Raw genomic sequence first — 18762 nt, forward strand, 5'->3', positions numbered from 1 at the left:
GTTCTTACATAACCTCCAGCAGGTTCAGTTCTGCACATATCGTACCTGTGTGTTTGATATATACATGATTATGTATTGGTTGTCACTCTACGGCTCTTCAGTCTCTTTTCTTCTACGACACAGCAGTTAGGTTATTCCTTATGCACTGTAAGTTTTTTATCATAAGGGGGTAAGCATGTGAGATAAAGAACCCTTATTACGGAAAAACATTTGTGATAACGGTACTATAATCTGCATATTATAAAGTTTTGTTCTGTAACAGTAAGAGTTGCAATATTTGGTAACAGTTTGGTTATTTGCAAAGACATTTGTATATCTGAAATCTTCTTATGCCATAAAATCCCCAAGCTAATAGGAAGCACAGGATTTCTTGTCTTCTTTTGTGTACATATGTACTTCAGTATCAGACTTCCTCTCTCAGAAAAATCCTTCATTCCCGGGGCCTGACTATAAGCAGCTCTCTCCTCTCTCCCTTCTCCTACTTCTCCCTCCCATAAGAATTCACTCCCCCTATCATCAGAATGTGTGATCTGAGCTACCAATGGCTAGAGCTGCAGCAGGAAGCTACGGTGCTAGGGCTATTTACTCAGGTACAGTAAAGCATTCTGCAGAATAAATAAAGCGTTGTACTATTGTGGCTAATCTATTGCCAGTAAAATGCCAAAATTACTTTCCTTCTCATTTAAGGGTAGCCTGTTGGGATTCCAGCACCCCTGTTCTGAGTGCCGTGAGACCGGCTCGCTGGACCCTGGGCTCGTCCACTTATGCATGCTCCAGAGCGCGTCCAGACGCCAGCATGTGCAATAGGGTTTGAAGCTGCTCAGCACTGCATTGTGCTACTTTGTTTATTTTCATTGCCACTGCCTGCCTTTGACCATTGCCTGACTCTGACTTTGCCTCTGCCTGATCTCTTTTGTACCGTGTTTTAGTATCAACCTTGGTAGTGTTTAGAATCCCTGTCTTCCCCACAGCAGAAAGTCCAGGCCCCAAAAGGGTGTTTGTGAAAACTGGGGTTGCCAGGCCCTTCTATTTTACCGAAAAGGTTGATACTAGCAGTCAACGGGCTTCCTCTCACTACAGACCATAACAACCCCACTGCAAATCTCAAACCTGTTTCATAAGCGTAGGGTAAGTGCGGACCTGAAAACGCCTCTTTCCCCGAATCCCAGTGAGTTAATTATCCATTGCTAAAGCAGAAGGTCCCTGTCAGGTAAAGACTACCAGGATCATCATGTCTACTTGGGCTATGCTAATAGGCCCCAAACCATTTAAAAGACTATAGATTTATCTCATCTTTATCAACATTTTTACTTGCTGTGTTTCTCTCTAATCTCTTTTTAGGAACCAAGTAAAGCTGCACCATCAAAAGCACCCACAACACACTGAGCCAATAAGTATATTTACTATAGTCAAGACAATGTTTGTCACTACATAGATTAAACTAAATAAGTAGAAGAAGTTGAAATACACTTAAGGGCACATCTACTAAGCAATTTTGAGATAAAATCGATTTTTTTCTTCCTTCTAGATAATTTCAAGATTTACAAATGGGTTTTCACCAGAACTTGATTTTATTTATATTGTTATTGTCCCCCGAAAAATTTGAGTTTTTCGAAAATAACTCCTATAATTCGTGATTTATTAATGTTCATTTAACTTTTTTTTTTTTTTTAAAAAAATTTGGCAGGTTTGATCAGTCGACTACCATTGAGTCCTATGGAGGCTTAGAATACTAGAGGAATAGAATAGTCAGCGACAGCCTGTCCTTTAACTTTCAATGAGAAGTTAATCCCCTCGTTGTTTTCAGTTTCACCCAGCTTCAAGGGGAAGTTAATCCCCTCATTGGTTTCTATTTTTACAGTTTGGTCCCATAGGGAAATGATCAAACTGCAGCGGTTCTTTTGAAACATACACACACCCACTTATTCAGTGGTTGTCAAACCTTCTCAGTACAAGATAAATGAACAATGTACATTGTCCATGGACCCTGGATCTATTAATTAGTTATCTGAATTTAAACCATACCTCTGTGATGCAAGATTCCATTACCATCTACAAAAAGGACCTGAAAAACAAAACAGGGTTAAAACATTTGTTAAAATGTTGCCAAATTTACAAAAATGTTGCACAGCAGTAAAAAATGTGCCTAATTCTCAAAAAAGTGTCAAGTGTGCCTAAAATAAGCCAAATAATGTGACATTTCCCTTCCCTTTCATTTTATGTGGGGTAAAGCTACAAAAAAAAAGCTCACCCCAGAAAACCATATATTTTTGTAGAGTACACATTCCCCCAAATTCAAAATGGGTACCGAGCCGCAAAGCTTTCTCAAACTTGTTGATTTTGATGACATTTTCAAAAATCACCTCAAAGCTTGCACTTTGCAGCATTTTCAACAGGTCATTAGGTAACCATATAAAACACCCTAACTATGAATCCCAGAGGTCTACTGAACAGTTTGATCCCTACTGTACATAGTTTTTTAAAGCACATGGCACTTAGAGACCCCAAAATATACTCTGTGCACAGTAATTTCATGGGTTACATTTACCTAATTCATAAACACACAACAGTTTTATGTGGGGTAAAAGCTGCAAAAAGTAAAGCGAAAAGTACCAATCTAAAAAGCTTTCCTAAAATTAGTGTTTTTATGACTTTTCTGAAAATCTCCTAAAACTTGCAGTTAGACCCCCTAACTCTACAGGGACCCCCAGAAAACCATATATTTTTAGAAAGTACACATTCTGATGAATTCAAAATAGGTAAAGATGTCTTTCTACACCAAAGTACCAAACGGCAAAGCTATGCTAAAAAATAGATCAGGAACAATAATGCAGAGATAAAAATGCAATAAAAAAAAAATTGTGCTAATAAATGAAATAACAAAATAAGGCATGATGTAATTAGTGGTTAGAATAACTGATCCAATAATCACTGTAAATAAAAAGTTTTTAGGGGAAGAAACAAAAGACAGATTGGTAAAATGAATAAGTTAAAAAAAAGTGTATGCGTTTGTATATACATATCTAGTTGTGTGAAAGTGTGTATCAAAGGACCAACATGACAGGTTAAATTGACATTTTTTGACTGAATGGCAAGCAGTTCAAGTGCCAACAAGTATTTTTCTGTCAGCTGAGCTAACACCTTCTGTGACACAGACCTTAAACTACTAGAAAGTCTGAGATGGTTACAAAATGATGGTACATGCACAAAGTCTACAAAGAGTGCAGAAGATTGATATATCTTAAATCAGCCTCCAAAAATAAAAATCTCTCTTCAATTAGCCTCAAACCCACATATCATCACTGTGCCTACACTTAACAAATATGTGTGGACAGAAAGAATTGCAAAAATGATTAAGTATAGCAGATATTCTTCTATAACTAAAAAACAATTTACCTGAGGCATCAAGCAGGGATCTTTCTCGAGTAACTTTTGAACTGCATCTACTAAAACTGGGACTTCTCGAAATGCTAAATATCCAGCTACATAGGGGACATTGATGGTCACCAAATGGCAGTCTTCATAGATCACCTAAGAAAAGAGTATATAATACATAGATAGATAGATAGATAGATAGATAGATAGATAGATAGATAGATAGATAGATAGATAGATAGATAGATATATTATACAATAATCTCCTGGAAGGAGAACTCAACCAAAAATACTGTATATAGAATGCCTATAGAATGTAAAAATTATTACACTTGTCAATAGATCACAAAAATGGGATCAAGACTGCCCTCTCTTCTCTATACAATAGGTGGGAGATTATAAATATGGATTTATGACTACTTTTTACTGGTATAAAGAAAGCTTACCAATGAGCAAGAAATCTTGGGAATATACTTATCATAAGGGATATCATTCCCAATAAATCAACTAAGGGACTTACATGGCTGTCCTCCACACAAAAGAATGGTTGCTACAAATGTACATGGTGTCTAACTTGTAGTAATATGGCACAAGGAAACTAAAGCTAATCACCAGCTCCACACATGCTAATAGATCACTCAGGTACCGCCCCCCCCATGGACTGGACACTTTCTCTGTATGTCCCACATACCGGCTTTTTCTGGGGGCTAAAAACCATAAAGTTATGCCAGGAATCCAAATCATAAATCATGCATGTAAAAAAAGGCCTATATGATTATGTATTATGTATAAGAATGACTGCATATCTATTTCTGATTCCATGGCAGATATCGATAAGAGAGTCAGTAGGGAAGAAAAAACCTTAGTTGTTTATATTGGGAGTTTGTTTCGCAAAGGCAAATTTATGGTTTTCTGGATGATTTAGGAAACTGCAAAATGGGCTAGTCTGCTGTTTAATTATCCAGCAGTGGGGAGACTGTTAGGTTAAATGTTCATCTTTCTGTTCCCAGTACAGTATTGTTGATATTTTCAGCAGTCGTACAAAATAACTCTTTTAATCAGTAGTCTAAATTTGGAGTGTAACCAGCATGCACTACTACCCTCCTGATGTTTGCAAAAAAAATAAATAAGGGGAGTAACTGCACAAAAAACATACCCTGCTACTATTCAGAAAATACAGTGGGGGCTAATGGGCTAGGTTAGGATAAACAACATCATAAACAAGTTAGGGGGGGTTTAGGAGGGACCCAGTATCTTCTGGTTAGGCATATAATCATAATTAAAGGCACACCCCTACTTTACCTAGCAAATGGGTAATGCTGGGAATCCAGAATCAGTTTATCAGTTAATGAAAAGACGGAGCATACCTACAGGGAATGTCATTCCACAGAAATTCGTGAATAACTTTTATAGGTTGTGTCATAGAACACACAGGAATTATAGTTAAAGCCTAAGCATGGATTAGACAATTCGGTATATCATTAAAGCATATGGTTTACTGTTCAAGTAGAGAGGTACCACAGGGCTGGTACAGGGACTCATCCCCAACCAAGGAGCCACATATCTTTCTGATGTTATTGGACCACCTCTCTGTGTCGCTGCGTAAGTTGTGTGTGTTCTGATTGGTTATAAATGCATAAAGGGCATGCTCAAATGCTGCTCAGTGAACTCTGAGTGGAAGTGGAAATTACTGTGATCTTCACTAATGAAGGATCCCTGCACTTCCGGGCTAATAAAGTGACCCTATGCATAGGTAACCAATCATTTGAGGGGCTTTAAATGCATTTAGTATGCCAATCATGTCTGCATTACCTACAATATATTAAAATAAAGCTGGTCTCCTAATTTGTAAGCATTTGATCTTGGACTAGAATGTGCTTTCTCAAATTTAGCCTATTTCTCACATTTAGCCTATTGGATTATGCGCGGTTACCTCTAAATGCAGTTAAGTCTCATTACCTTCAACTCAGGGTAGCTTAAGACCACAAGTGATGCACAGGCAACAGTATCATCTTCTTTAATGTAGGACAAATCTACCCCACCTATCCTCTGAAGTCCCAAAAAATCTGGATGGCTTTGCCATGCTTCTGTGTTGCAAGTGATAAGGTTTTCTCTTAAAAGCATCTGTTCCCTAAATGATTTCAAACAAAAAAGAATATCAAAAGTGAGAAATTAATTTAATCAGTATTAACCAAATAATAAAAATATTTCAGTTTAACTGCTACTCTACAATTAAACAACACCAGCTGACTTTAGAACACAACATCCAATATGAATCATTACAGAATGCACAAAGTATTCTATTATATGTATCCATTAATCCTGATCACTGGTGCACAAGTGCCATAAATGCACTCTCATGCCTAAAGTGCAATTACCACAAAAAGTGTTATTTCAGAATATAAAGAGCTTCAGTAAGTTGCCTAGGTCTACAATAAATCAGAAGTAAGAACAAGTTTACTGAAAAAGGGGAATGGCAAAAGGTCCTATAATCCTATAACTGCACAGATGCAGTAGGTTTGTAATGATGCCCCAATCACTTTCGGTACTTGGCTTGTTCAATTGAATATTTTCTATCTTACTATATTTTCATCTTTTACTCTTTGCGCATCTCTTCTCCTCCTTAACCTCAACATTTTTCCACTTCTTTCCTCCCTCACTACAAAAACATCCAGGCAAGCCCATCTATGACTGATTGTCATAACTTAAAAGTGTTTTGCCCTTGTGCAAATCTAAGCTCGGTAAGTAGCAAATTCTCAAATCACCCCTTAATTGAACTATACTGTAATCATATGGACCCTACCGGTTGTTGGTCAGATTACTACTCAAAAAAGTAGCGAGTGTTTCTGCGATTTCCTGCGTTATTTGACTGACAGAGACTGTACTGAGATTACCTTCCAATTGTTACACTATTGGAGTTATGTAATAAAAGGCAGTAAGTTAGTGGACCTGCATAAAGTGATTGTATTCCTCAGCGCCATGCCAATCCCTCTGCTATGAGCAGCCATTTGTTTTGCAATAGGATAATGATCTTAGTCCCACTTACAAGCTCTGTCAGAGCTATTTGAAAAAGGAAGATGAACGAAAGCTGAAATCAATAACTTTAAAGGGGATGGTCGCTGCAATGTTTGTAGCAGTTAGAACAAGTTGATAGCTCAACCACTGTGCTGATTGAATTAAACAGTTTTAGACGTAAGGTGTGTTCCGGTAACAGAATTTACAATATGGGAATAACTGTTCTTGAAACCACGACAATATACAGCATATCCCCCAGCTTTATACTAAACACACTCTTTACAGGTTATGTTTTGCAAGCAAGACCAGCCAATGAAGGCTATAGAAGAAGAATGCAGAGAAGGACCCAGGCAATTTGGCCTAATCAGACTAGTCTTTACCATGTGTGCAGAGGCTGGTTGCACATCAGCAGCAGACTTTTCTTTTTATTTACTTTACAATGCAAGGCACTGATTTAATTTTTTTTGTTTCAGTACCTGTGTATATGTACACGTATATATTGTAATGTCTGCAATTATTCATTTGAAGTGCACGGTCAATATGTAAGCACCCATGCATTTATCCCTTAGTACTTCCCACTGGACTAATACACACACATTCAGAGAGCTAGAGAGACATAAGTTTCTCTGGCTAAACAGAGCACATGTACATGTACAAGTACATGTCAAAACACCCCAAGTGTCATTGCCCCAGCCCAAAAACAAACATGTAGATATATAAATGAATCTTTTACCCCTTTAAGTACCAGCAGAATTTCACATTTCAGTTACAGGAAATGCCAGGCGTTTTTGGAACATTTTGTGCTCTCTCATTTCAGGGGAGGTAGGAAAACTTTTTTTTCCAAGAGAATCAGAGCTTTCTAAATCTGTAAGTTTTTGTGTATTTGCACTTCTGGATCAAGATTTAGAGCTCTAAATAACAAAAAAAGAATTGCTGTTTTTCATGATACAAGGATTTAAACCAGAAAAAATACTTTATTTTATGTACAAAAATTCCAACTAATACAGAAAACCTCATGTCTCTTGAACATGCCAATACCAAGAGGAAAACATAAATATGAAAGCCAAGGGTCCACTGAACAGTTTGATGCCCACTGTGCATAGGATCACCAAAGTATCTGGTATTTAGAGACCCCATAAGGAGGTTAGTGCATACATATTTCATGGCATATTTTTCTACTGCCAAAAAAAAAAAAAATACCCCACCCATGTTAGGTGTGGTAAAAGGGGCAAATAAGTAAGTTGAAAACCTCATATGTTCAGAAACTACACATTCTGCCAAATCTAAAATGGGTTATGTCTTTGTATGGCAAAGCACCAAAGAGAAAAGCTGAGCTAAATGTAGTGACTTTTATGTAAGTTGCACATTAAAATTTTTTTTTTTACTAAGTACTGTTTTATATATATATATATATATATATATATATATATATAGATATAAACAGAGTACCGCACACATAGGGACTTTATGAAAAAACAAAAAAGTTTCATTAAACTTTTTTGTTTTTTCATAAAGTCCCTATGTGTGCGGTACTCTGTTTGTTTATTGTATTGTCTGACCAGCACCGAGGGCACTTGCTTTTGTTTGAAGGGTGTGCTCCTTTCTGTTCTTGTGTATATATATATATATATATATATATATATATATACACACACTTAATTTTGCCATTATAAATGACATTGTGCTTGCGCTAATAATGTCAAAAAGGTGGAATTGCTGATTGCAACATTATTTGATTACCTGGTGTAAATAAATATGTTATTGCAAATTAATACCAAATCATTTCAACTCCATCTTAACTCCACATTTGTATATCCCCCCTACTAGCAGTCTGTCACACCAAGACCATTTTTTCCAAACATGTATCTTTGCTTCTGCCCTTCATGGGCATTTCTAGAATTCCTGGATACTACTGCACCCTTTCCTTGTAACACACTAAAGTAAATGTATTTTTTTAATATATACATATAGCATCTAACTTATTACTCAGGACAGAACGAATGTTCCTGTTTGGGGTAGCTAAACGCGCATGCGTGAGGGGAGGGGGCTGTGATTATATTGTATAGTCAGGTGCGCTAAGGTCTATGCAGAGATACAGAGGGGTTACCTACCGCTCCCATCTAAGTAATGTTTCTGATTGGTTTGCTCCGTGCTTTTCTTGCTCTCTCTGCTCTGCCTCCGCTTCCGCAATGATATTAGCTGCCGCCATAGCCATAGCTATAGTACACATCGCTTTTCATTTCCGCATTCCTACAGCTGACGTCATGGATCACATGCGCCTGCTGCTGCTGCTATTACTTACTTGAAGTTAGAAATTCTCAAGAGCGGTACCGGCTCTGTATATATTTACACGCTTGGTTCTTAATCATATGGAGATATTGAAAGCCATCACCAATTCAGGACTTTGTAAAATCTCCCTGCAGGTTACAACTATTATATAGAACCCTTAGCATTAGGGTTGCTACCTGGCCCATATTTTACCAGCCTGCCTGGAAAAAATGGTACCCAATGGCAATGTTATTAATGGGAGAAGATGAAAAATGTGGGAATAAGAGAATTATATATAGCAGTCCTTCCAAATCAATGCTTCATATATAAATAAAAGTTACTTTTCAAGTTCTCACAGGACTCTTGGAATGCACAGTTTGTTGGTTTTCATTTCAGATGTACCATAAAGTATAAGAGCAGAGGTGTGTGTGTGTAAGTCCTGCTCCTATGATGAATCTCTGCTTCTCTCAGCTCAGCGTTTTTCTGCCAGGCTGAGAGCAGGATCTGCTACACTGCGCTGTAGGCAGGGCACACTGCCCTAAGGCTGATGCCACACGTGGCGTTTTTACGCTGGGATTTTTCTCAGCCTAAATACGCCGCACAAGCCACACAGCCCCTGACTATGGCGTTTTTCAGCCTAGTACTGGTGACGTAGCAAATCCCGTTCCATGGTGCCAATAGTGCAAAATAGTAAAAAACTCTGTGTATTTCAGCTAGGTCTGCCAGCTGCCTTTGTGTATACATAGAAATAGCGTGCTTTGCAAATCCTGGCGTATTTCAGCCAACGCTTGAAAAATCCGTGCTAAGGCGTTTTCTAGCGTATTTCCGCATTGTGTGGTTTGCTTCGAGTCTTTTCAAGTTATTTCTATGGATGATGATATCAGGCGTTTTTCAGCCGCTGACAGAATTAGAAAAAACGCAGTGTAAAAACTCCACGTGTGGCATCAGCCTTAATCCTTCCAAAGCAAAATCAGAGGTCATAGGCTAGCAGACTTCCTATAACCACCCCTGCATGCTATTAAGCAACTTTGAGTACGGAAAAATCCAATGTTGTATAAATTTCCTATTTATTTCTATTTATTTATTTAATAACAATCTCTTTATTTGTCCGCAAATCTTCCAAAGCCTTGCTATCTCCCCTTGAAAGATTGGCAAAAAAAACCCTTTTCCTAGGGAGTGAGTATATATCCTTTAGTCTCTTAAGGTAATTATATGGTTGCTCATCATGGGGTTAAAGGTGGAATTATTGTGTAAACCCAGTTGCGAGCCAAGCTGACCAGGCACCCTAGGCCACCACCTCGCCCCTGCTCTCCTTAATTTTACCTGCTATTGTCTCTCTCTTTCTGTTTTCCATTTTGCTCCTGGGTGCATGGGTGAGGCTTTTCTATCCCCCTTTCTGCTATATCTGGTTCTGTAGTTATATCACTGTGAAAAAACTTTTCCAAATAATGTAAGTTTTTGGGGTAGCTACATCCTTCATCAGGTTAGTATCTTGGGGGGGTATCAGTTATCATGTGTGAACCTTGGCCTCCCATCTAAACCTGTCTGGACCGCACCAAAACCTCACTGCATGCCCAAGCACCAGGGGAAACAAATTGCACCTGTCTCCCCATGACCCCTTCCTCTTTCTACTAATCAGAAGTTAGAGCTGAAAATCCACCACATACGGTGCACAGCCAGAGGATGAAAGTGGGAATGGGCCCCACCCCCATACAGGCTGTAGGCAAAAGGCCCTTGCCTATTGCTTATTACCTAGTTGTGGGAATTGCTATTCGCATGCTTAAAGTCTTATATTTTCGTTCAGTTTGTTTGTTAATGTCACCTTGTCAAATAGAAGTGAAAGTGCCTCCCGGGTACCCTATATAAGCACTCACCACTTTAAAACTGCCCATGAGACTGACTCTAATAACACACAATGTTAAGAAGCTCAACCCCCCCCCCATAATTGGAGGCTAGCAGCTGATTATTACAAGAAACAGTTTGATCAAATTTAGTCAATCATTTTTATTCAGGAAACTCATTTTGTCAAAGATAAATAGCCCATTGGGCACGGGGATACAGAAAATGTTATTATGCTTCAGACACAGAGGAGTGCCAACTACTCCTTTCATTAAAGAAACAAGCATTAGGGACCTAAGGGGACACTTTATAATTGTTAAAGAAATATTACAAAACCAAGAAATTACACTGGTTTCAGTATATGCTCCTAATGACAGTCAGAGATCACTTTATAGTGCCCTAGACATTAAGCTAACCACTATACTTTCCGGGTATGTTCTTATAAGAGGGGCTTTAATACCACACACTGAATGTAACATTAGATCACTCCAGCAGCTCATCGCCTTTACAAAACCTCTCAGAACATTTACCCGCAACATGTATCAGTGACATGCATCCCTGATCAAACGTGCAGCACAAGAAAAACCACACACAAAACATGCAGGCCTCACAGACTTGATTAGGAGACTGGAGACTGACTCACAGGTCAGATGTCAAGAGCAATAAAGCTGACACTTTTCTGTCAAAAAAACCCAAAACTCATGGGAAGTTGGTTAGCTATGCTAAAGGCTATTATGCCAAACTTTTATTATGTCAAATGCAGGGGACATTACTGACCAAACTAAGGCCGCAATATCTCACTCAACTTCATGATACAGGTTTAGGACCCGTTATCCAGAATGCTCGGGACCAAGGGTATTCCGCATAAGGGGTCTTTCTGTAATTTGGATCTCCATACCTTAAGTCTACTAAACAATCAATAAAACATTAATCAAACCCAATAGGATTGTTTTGCTTCCAATAAGGATTATTAATGTCTTAGTTGAAATCAATTACAAGGTGCTGTTTTATTATTACAGAAAAAAAGGGAATCCATTTTCAAATTCTGTATTATTTGATTAAAATGGAGTCTATGGGAGACGGACTTTCCGTAATTCAGAGCTTTCTGGATAATGGGCTTCCGGATAAGGGACCTCATACCTGTACAATAAAATCATTAAAATCTGGCAAAGCCCCTGGTCCAGACAGATTTTCTGCCGTGTTTTATTAAAAGAAAAAAAAAAAAAACTAGCCAATAACCTCATCGGGCATCTGACAGCTGTATTTAATGGATTCCATGAAGGGGGAGAAACACTCCCAGCTGAGATGATGAAGGCCCAGTGAACATACATAAACACCAATGTCAAGCTATTGGCGAAAGTTTTAGCCAACAGGATTAATAAAGTTATTCGTAGAGTAGTCCACCCAGACCAAACTGGCTTCATTCTAGGCCGACAGATGACAGATGAAATTAGAAAAATACTAGACATTACAGCAGTGGTCAGAGCCCACAAGGTGCAGCCTGCTACATGCAGAAAAAGTGTTTGACAGGGTTAACTGGCAGTACCTTCACAAGTCAAACTAGTAGACACACCAAAATGCTTCATAAACTCAACTTCCCACATATGTATACACACCTGAAATATTTCATGCATAAATGGATGGCTTATCCATTTTCTATATTAGGAAGGTTCATCCTACCAAAAATCTTATACCTGTTCAGAGCCCTTCCAATCCATCTTGCAGACAAAGAACTCTCAGCTCTCCAATCACATATTTTTTCTTTCATACTGCACAACAAAAGGGCTAGAATTTTAAAGAATATTTTAGTAAGGTCCAAGCTTAGAGGTGGATGGGGCCACCCAACATTAAAAGCTACTTAGTAGGCAGATTATCACAGATGGCACAGTGGTGCTCAGGGTTGAACTGTGTTGTGCAGGACCCACCAGACTGCCACCCTAACCCTCAGGGGCCCCCCATCGACTGCCCAACCCCCACCCTCCCGAGCATGTATATCTTTGGGTTGTCGGTGCCCAACCAATACATTAAGACCAATTTTCCTCTGAGTTTGGTTACCCAAGGTGATGGGCAAACAAGGGCATATGTTCAATGCACCAATTCATCCATCTTAATGGGACTTTTTTAAAACTTAAATTTGATATGTCTGAACAGGGCAAGTTTTAGTTTTGGCAAGTATCCCACTATATCAAGATATATCCAGAAAGACTGCCATTTCTGAAATGTATCATATGCTATGACACAATTAAACTCCTGCCTGGACACACCACCAACAGGAATTGGAAACACATACTGGGGAAACCTTGACCAACGAGCTATGGTCGGAATTATTTGGGAACATGGCACAAACCTCACTAACTTTAAGCATCAAGGAAAAACCTTATAAATGTATTTATAACTGTTACAGCACAAGTAAGGAAATGGGAGCAACATTATCAGGGAACCTACATATATCAAGGGCAGTAGTGCAATAGTGGACAATGGGTATAACTGGTGGACATGCCTAGTGGTACAACAAGTTTAGACATACAAATTTGACCTTCTCTCCCAGTTATTGCAAAAATGCATCAAACCAGACCCATGGGCAGCGTTGCTGGGCAGATGCCTCCCGGACACATTCAAACAACATGATAAACTTGCTATACATAGCCCTGGCTTCCGCTTGGAAGGGTCCTGGCCCACAAGCTGTGGAACAAAAAATCTAGTTGATAGCACCTATCAAAAATCACTTACAGTATATGCTAAAAGATAAACTGGACAAATACAATGAAATATTGGCTCCTTGGGTCAATAGACAGAGCCAGACCTGAAATGATTAATTCTTCTAATCAAATACCCATTGGAGGTGGAATAACAAAATTATAGACAATAACTAATGAATGAAACTCAGAATGAAGCTCGTCCTAACCAAGTATGTTGGTTGCTAGATTTGTGCCTTAACACCACATACTTCAAATACAAGGACCAATTTTACAGGCAGAAACATGTGAGCCTACATTCGAAATATGCCAAAATAAGCCAAAGTGTCCAGCTAGTGATAGAGCATGGGGTACATTGGACTTTCCTTCCACAGGATGGGCCTTCGCTAAGGGTTACGGAGGGTGTTATGAAACTACACCTCCCACGGCAATAATTAAGCAAATGGATGCCAGGAGCGCTTGCTGATGAACTAAATAACAGATTTATTGATACATACAATTTAAGGATGCAGGGTTCAGCAAATATACTTACAGACCATGAGGTATTCATTTGAGCAAGGCAGATGAAATGGATAATAAAGTAAACCAGTTCGGCACCACTGTGGATGGTCTAGGGAAAGTAGTTCTTAATTCCTCAGGGTATCACCCGTATGGTACCGCATCCCAAATGGCCGTTCAATGATTAACACTAACTCACTCCCTACAATAAGGCAACAGAGCTTGTAAAGGAAAACTAATCCTTTATCCTCCTGGATGGAGCCAGAGACTTCTCTTACTAAATAGCTGTCTATCTCACGTGGTTACATGTGCTATGACAAAACAGTCTGCACTAGCTATTCCCTCATTCACAGAGCCAGATTTCTGATCCATGCCCCCCTCCCCCGTGAGTGCACGCATGCGCATTTGTGCCGGCGCACATTTAAACTCATACAGAGCAGTGGGGAGAAGTCCCCATTGTTCCGTTCGGGAGCAAAATTTCGGTGTGGTGGTGCGACATGCTGCCCCTAAATTTTTGCCACCCTAGGCCCGGACCTTTGTGGCCTCGCCACAAATCCAGGCCTGCTCATTCACGGGGTGCCTGCTCTCTGACTTCTCTTAGGGTACTTGTCCCCTTAGGGCCTAATGGATCCCAGGCTTCCTGGAGACATCCACTTAGGTCAGATGCTGCATGCCAAGAAGGAAGAACCACCCTTTTCCTAACACTATATTAAAGTTTGGTAGGGTGTGGTCTAGCCTTGGCCAATAACGGGGTATATGTAAATACCAATTATGATACATGGGTCTCTGCTCAGTAACAGGAAAAGACGAAGTGTAGGGCTTAAAGCCATAGGGGCATATTAACCCTATGGGTCCCTACATATATTTATTCTGCAGAAAGCTTTACCATCCCCAAGTAAAGAGCCCTAGAAGCTTTCTCTGGTTGTTTAAGATTGCAGCTGCCATTTTAGCTTGGTCTTCATAGCTTCCTGATGCAGCTCTAGAAGCTGGTAGCTCAGCTTACACATTCCTAAGCAGGGAAGGGGAAGTCAGTTTTATGAATTCTTATTGGAGGGGGGAGCAGGAAAAGAGAGAGAACTGTGCAGACTCTGGGCCCGGGAATGAAGGATTTTTCCAAGAGAGGAAGTCTGATACCGAAGAACATGTTTACAAAAAAAACAGCCAAGAAATCCTTTGTTTCTTTTGATAGAGGACACTTTCTGTGAGTGCTTATGGCTGTATTTACATAGACCTTTCTGATAAAGCTTAGTTTTTACCTTTCCTTCTCCTTTAATAGGATAAAGACATTAGATAGAAAATATTACAGAAAACATAATATTGTGCACAAAATAAATAAATTATTAACCTTTTGAATAACTTCAGGTCAAGGTAAAACTATTATAATAGATAGGACAGGTCAAGTCCAGTTACTATTGTTCATGGGGCACGTTTCCCAAATTTTTAGGAATCTATCATTAGTTTAATATATTTTAATATATTGAGGCAGTTAAGATCTCTACATTTCTGGTCTTTGAATAAAGTGGCTTCTGAAACTAGAGGTTAACCATAATTCCAAATGAATCAAGATAACAAATTCTGTTAGGTAGGCAGCACCCTGAATAAGTTTAAATAATTTTTTGGGTTTTGAACCCCAATGCCACCATCTCAATGAAATTAGGAGTTGTAAAACAGACAGAAGATGCTTGCCACTTTAATACCCCAGGTTTTATAACCTGCTGACCTGGAGGATAACAGATCCTCCTGCCATTATAGTATAGTAACCCTAGTACCGAATTGTGGTGGAAGCACCATTTTTACCTGCTACAGAGATGGTATATCTTAGACCACACCCCAAAAACTATGGTCAATCAGGAGCCAATTAGCTAACCTCTGTTTTTGCCATGTGGGAGGAAAACAGAGAACCTGTAAGAAACCCATGTAAGTATGAAGACTCCTTGATGATGGTGCCCTTGCAGGAACATACATGATAAAGGATTGTCAGTTGTTTACCATCACCTATGTAATTGCTTATTCTTCCCACCATCTTGTAAATCCTCCAATATCAATAACTCCTTTAAAGGAGAAGGAAAGACCAATAATAAAGAGTTAATCTCAAAATGCAGGCATATCTTCAGTTGCCTCAATAGTGCCCTTAAGTCTCCCCAGAGTTCACCTGTTCAGAAGATCAGAAGCCAAACAGGAACAAAAAACACTGAGCAGGGTAGAGAAGATTCCCATAATGCAACGCTCCTCCCCAGACTTGGCGACTTGGGACTGTAGGCGGCGCATGTGCACACAGCAGGAGCGTCAGGTTACCATGGCAACGCAGCGACCAAAGAACTCTGTGACATGCAGATGGGTGGGTGGGGGGAGCTGGGGGGCAGGTGCCGGGAGCAGTGGAGGGTTTGTGGCAGGAGCGGGGGGTTTGTGGCAGGATCGGGGAGCGGGGGTTTGTGGCAGGAGCGGGGAGCTGGGGGGGGGTTTGTGGCAGGAGCAGAGGGGGGCTGGCTTGTGCTTTTCAGCCCATACAGACACGCTGGACAAGATGGCGGTGCCGTTCACTGAAACAGTATGTAGGTTCTAGTATGTGTATCTCTGTAAATCTTTCATTAGGCAAGCCAGAAATATAGCGTTTTTACACAGCAATAGTAGTACTATTTAATAGTGTGCTTAATAGATTTTGACTTTCCTTCTCCTTTAAACTCTGCTCCAAAACCATACCTTTATGTCATCTTGTCCTGTATAATGTAACCCTGTTTCTAACTATGCTGCCCAGCAGTGGACAGATCAGCTTACCCAATGAATGTTACACGTTCTGCAGATTGTAGCAGATTCTCCAGTCTTCAGAAGTAAGAACAGATTCAGACGGTCTACTTAAATAAATAAAACTGCCTGGTCCTGTAACAACCACATAAATTCCACCAGCCTCTCCACTCCTTTAGGCCTTCTGAGTGAGAACTCAAGGGCTTGTAACACAAGATAAGATATTTTCCCCACATGAACAGCAGACAGAAATCTCGTTTGCTTTTTTACATTTTTGGTATTCGATAATTATATTATTAGCACAGCACACTGATTATACAAGATTGTGGGTTAAGAATTGTGTGTGCACATGCAAAACACAGCAAAGAACAGGGTAGAAATAGTTGCTTAAAAGAAGGACCCTGCCCCCATTCCACTAACTGCCTAAAAATATAACAGGTGTTCCTCACCCTTCATTTAAAAAAAAAAAAAAAAAAAATAGATATCTAGGAGATCACTATGCATGCAAACAGTGATCCACACTGCAGTCAGTGTTATGTATTTAAAGCTTCTTTAGTGTGGCAAGTTCTCAGTTTCACCTCTGATCATTATCCCCAACAAACTGCTAATGGGTTGGATGGAAAGAGTGCCATGCTCCAGTTAAACCCATGCTATTTATTAGGAGCACTAAATTTGAAGGCTGGTCAATACCAGTCACCCTCTTTTTAGGCTTTGAGATAAGGAGCAGCTCATTATTCAGGAGGCTCATCAGTGGACCAGTAAGATATCTGCAGAAAATGACTTATTTTGTAACAGAAAGAAGAGAAGGTGGTATTATTTTTGAAACTGGGGACCAGGCAATCTGCATTAATCATTCCACCCTCTTGTGTATGCCTCTAGTTAATTTGGCCAGATGAGTTGCACTTGAAGATATGAAATCCGTTGCTCGACTCGCATGCAACCAGTCTCCTACTGATGCTTCTATGCTCCCGCTACTGTAAAATCCCCCTACCTGTGCCTGCACCCAAAGCATTGAATACAGGATATTGGCTCCGTGTGCCTGCATCAGAGTGCATTCAGTGTTTCTCAGTGCATGCACAGGTAGGAGGATGCAGTGTGTATTTTTGAGCATTTTATACACTCGGTGTGACAGCCTAAAGAGGACATACTTGCTAATTAAAATTATGCAATAAACCAAACAGGGGTGATTATCCACTTGCTCTGATGGTTATTAGTTTGTGGTTACAATTGTCACAGTGCTTATCCCTACCAAAGCAAGTACTGAGTTGTCAATATTGTGGAGAAGTTATTGTTAAAGGAGAACTAAAGCCTCACTAAAGAAGTAGGGCAGAAATGTTGTATGTTAAGTTTTGGGCTTCTGTACCAGCCCAATGCAACCACAGCCCTTTAGCAGGGAAGAATTATACAGATAATGACTATATGGCAGCTCTGAAACCAGTACGATTAGCACCAGCATTTAGTAATCAGCCCTGTAGCATCAACTTATATGACAGGCCAAGCTCATTTTCTCAATTTGCAACGACCCCTAAGCTTAGCTTTTCAACAGCTGCCCAGTGCACACTAAGCATGTAAATGTGTTGCGAACACTTTGAAGATGGGGAGCTCCTATGACATGGTTGAAGTCCTGGAACATGGCTGCTAGTAAGATACTGAAACTTTAGGCTAGTGCACTAAATTCAGTATATACAATGGCATTTTAAGCCTTATTCATTTTGAGTTTAGTTCTTGCTGAGACCACTGACATTTCTAACTAATCCTTTTAATATAGACCCAATAATTGGGTCCCCTTGCATTCAGCGCTTATATGCCTCTGTGTGTGTACAGGCACATACAGAACAATGCTATTGTTTCTGAGCTGCCAGAAGATCGCTACAGCAGGAAAAAAGAACAAATGCTCCTGAGTACGAGCCCTTACAAAGGCACTCTTTCCACTTATGAAGTAAAATGACTGGGGCCCATTTTTCTGTAACGCTAGGCAAATTTTCACCAGTGCATATAGGTGCATTTTTGCTTCTGTTGTCCAGCCAAGAATTCAGTTCCTGCGGGGAAGACAATGAGTAAGGTTAATCATCCCACCACCCCTTAGGAGCACACTATACCGCATCACATTCTTGTTTCTTTGCTCTCAGTGCTTTTTTACTTTTTTTTGCTGGATGGTTCTTGACAACCAATTTTCGGTCCTAGGCCAACTGCTGTCATTTAGCATGTGATTTAGAGCCTCGGGGTATCCAATATCAAATATGAAATTTTAATGACTGCCATTGAGCACTGACCCTTAGTACTTGGTAATTCTTTACAAAGCAGTTTTTATATTCTATGAGAAATGAAA

At 39.7% G+C, this 18762-nt stretch overlaps 1 protein-coding gene across 2 annotated transcripts in view; it reads right to left on the reverse strand.

The window, feature by feature from the left end:
• endov (endonuclease V) overlaps positions 1 to 8661 on the reverse strand; it is a 49177-nt gene extending 40516 nt beyond the window's left edge. The window contains exons 1-5 of one of the 2 annotated variants that reach the window (XM_031894686.1): positions 8502 to 8661; positions 7124 to 7301; positions 5335 to 5506; positions 3397 to 3531; positions 2026 to 2065 (exon numbers count right to left, since the gene is read on the reverse strand). In XM_031894686.1, the coding sequence (XP_031750546.1) occupies positions 2026 to 2065; positions 3397 to 3531; positions 5335 to 5499 (340 nt within the window). In that variant the 5' untranslated portion in view covers positions 5500 to 5506; positions 7124 to 7301; positions 8502 to 8661. The remainder of the gene's footprint in view (positions 1 to 2025; positions 2066 to 3396; positions 3532 to 5334; positions 5507 to 7123; positions 7302 to 8501) is intronic. The other variant, XM_004918568.4, reaches the window with a different exon arrangement.
• Positions 8662 to 18762: the final 10101 nt, after the last annotated feature.

This window comes from Xenopus tropicalis, chromosome 10 (assembly GCF_000004195.4).
Source record: "Xenopus tropicalis strain Nigerian chromosome 10, UCB_Xtro_10.0, whole genome shotgun sequence".
NCBI lineage: Eukaryota > Metazoa > Chordata > Amphibia > Anura > Pipidae > Xenopus > Xenopus tropicalis.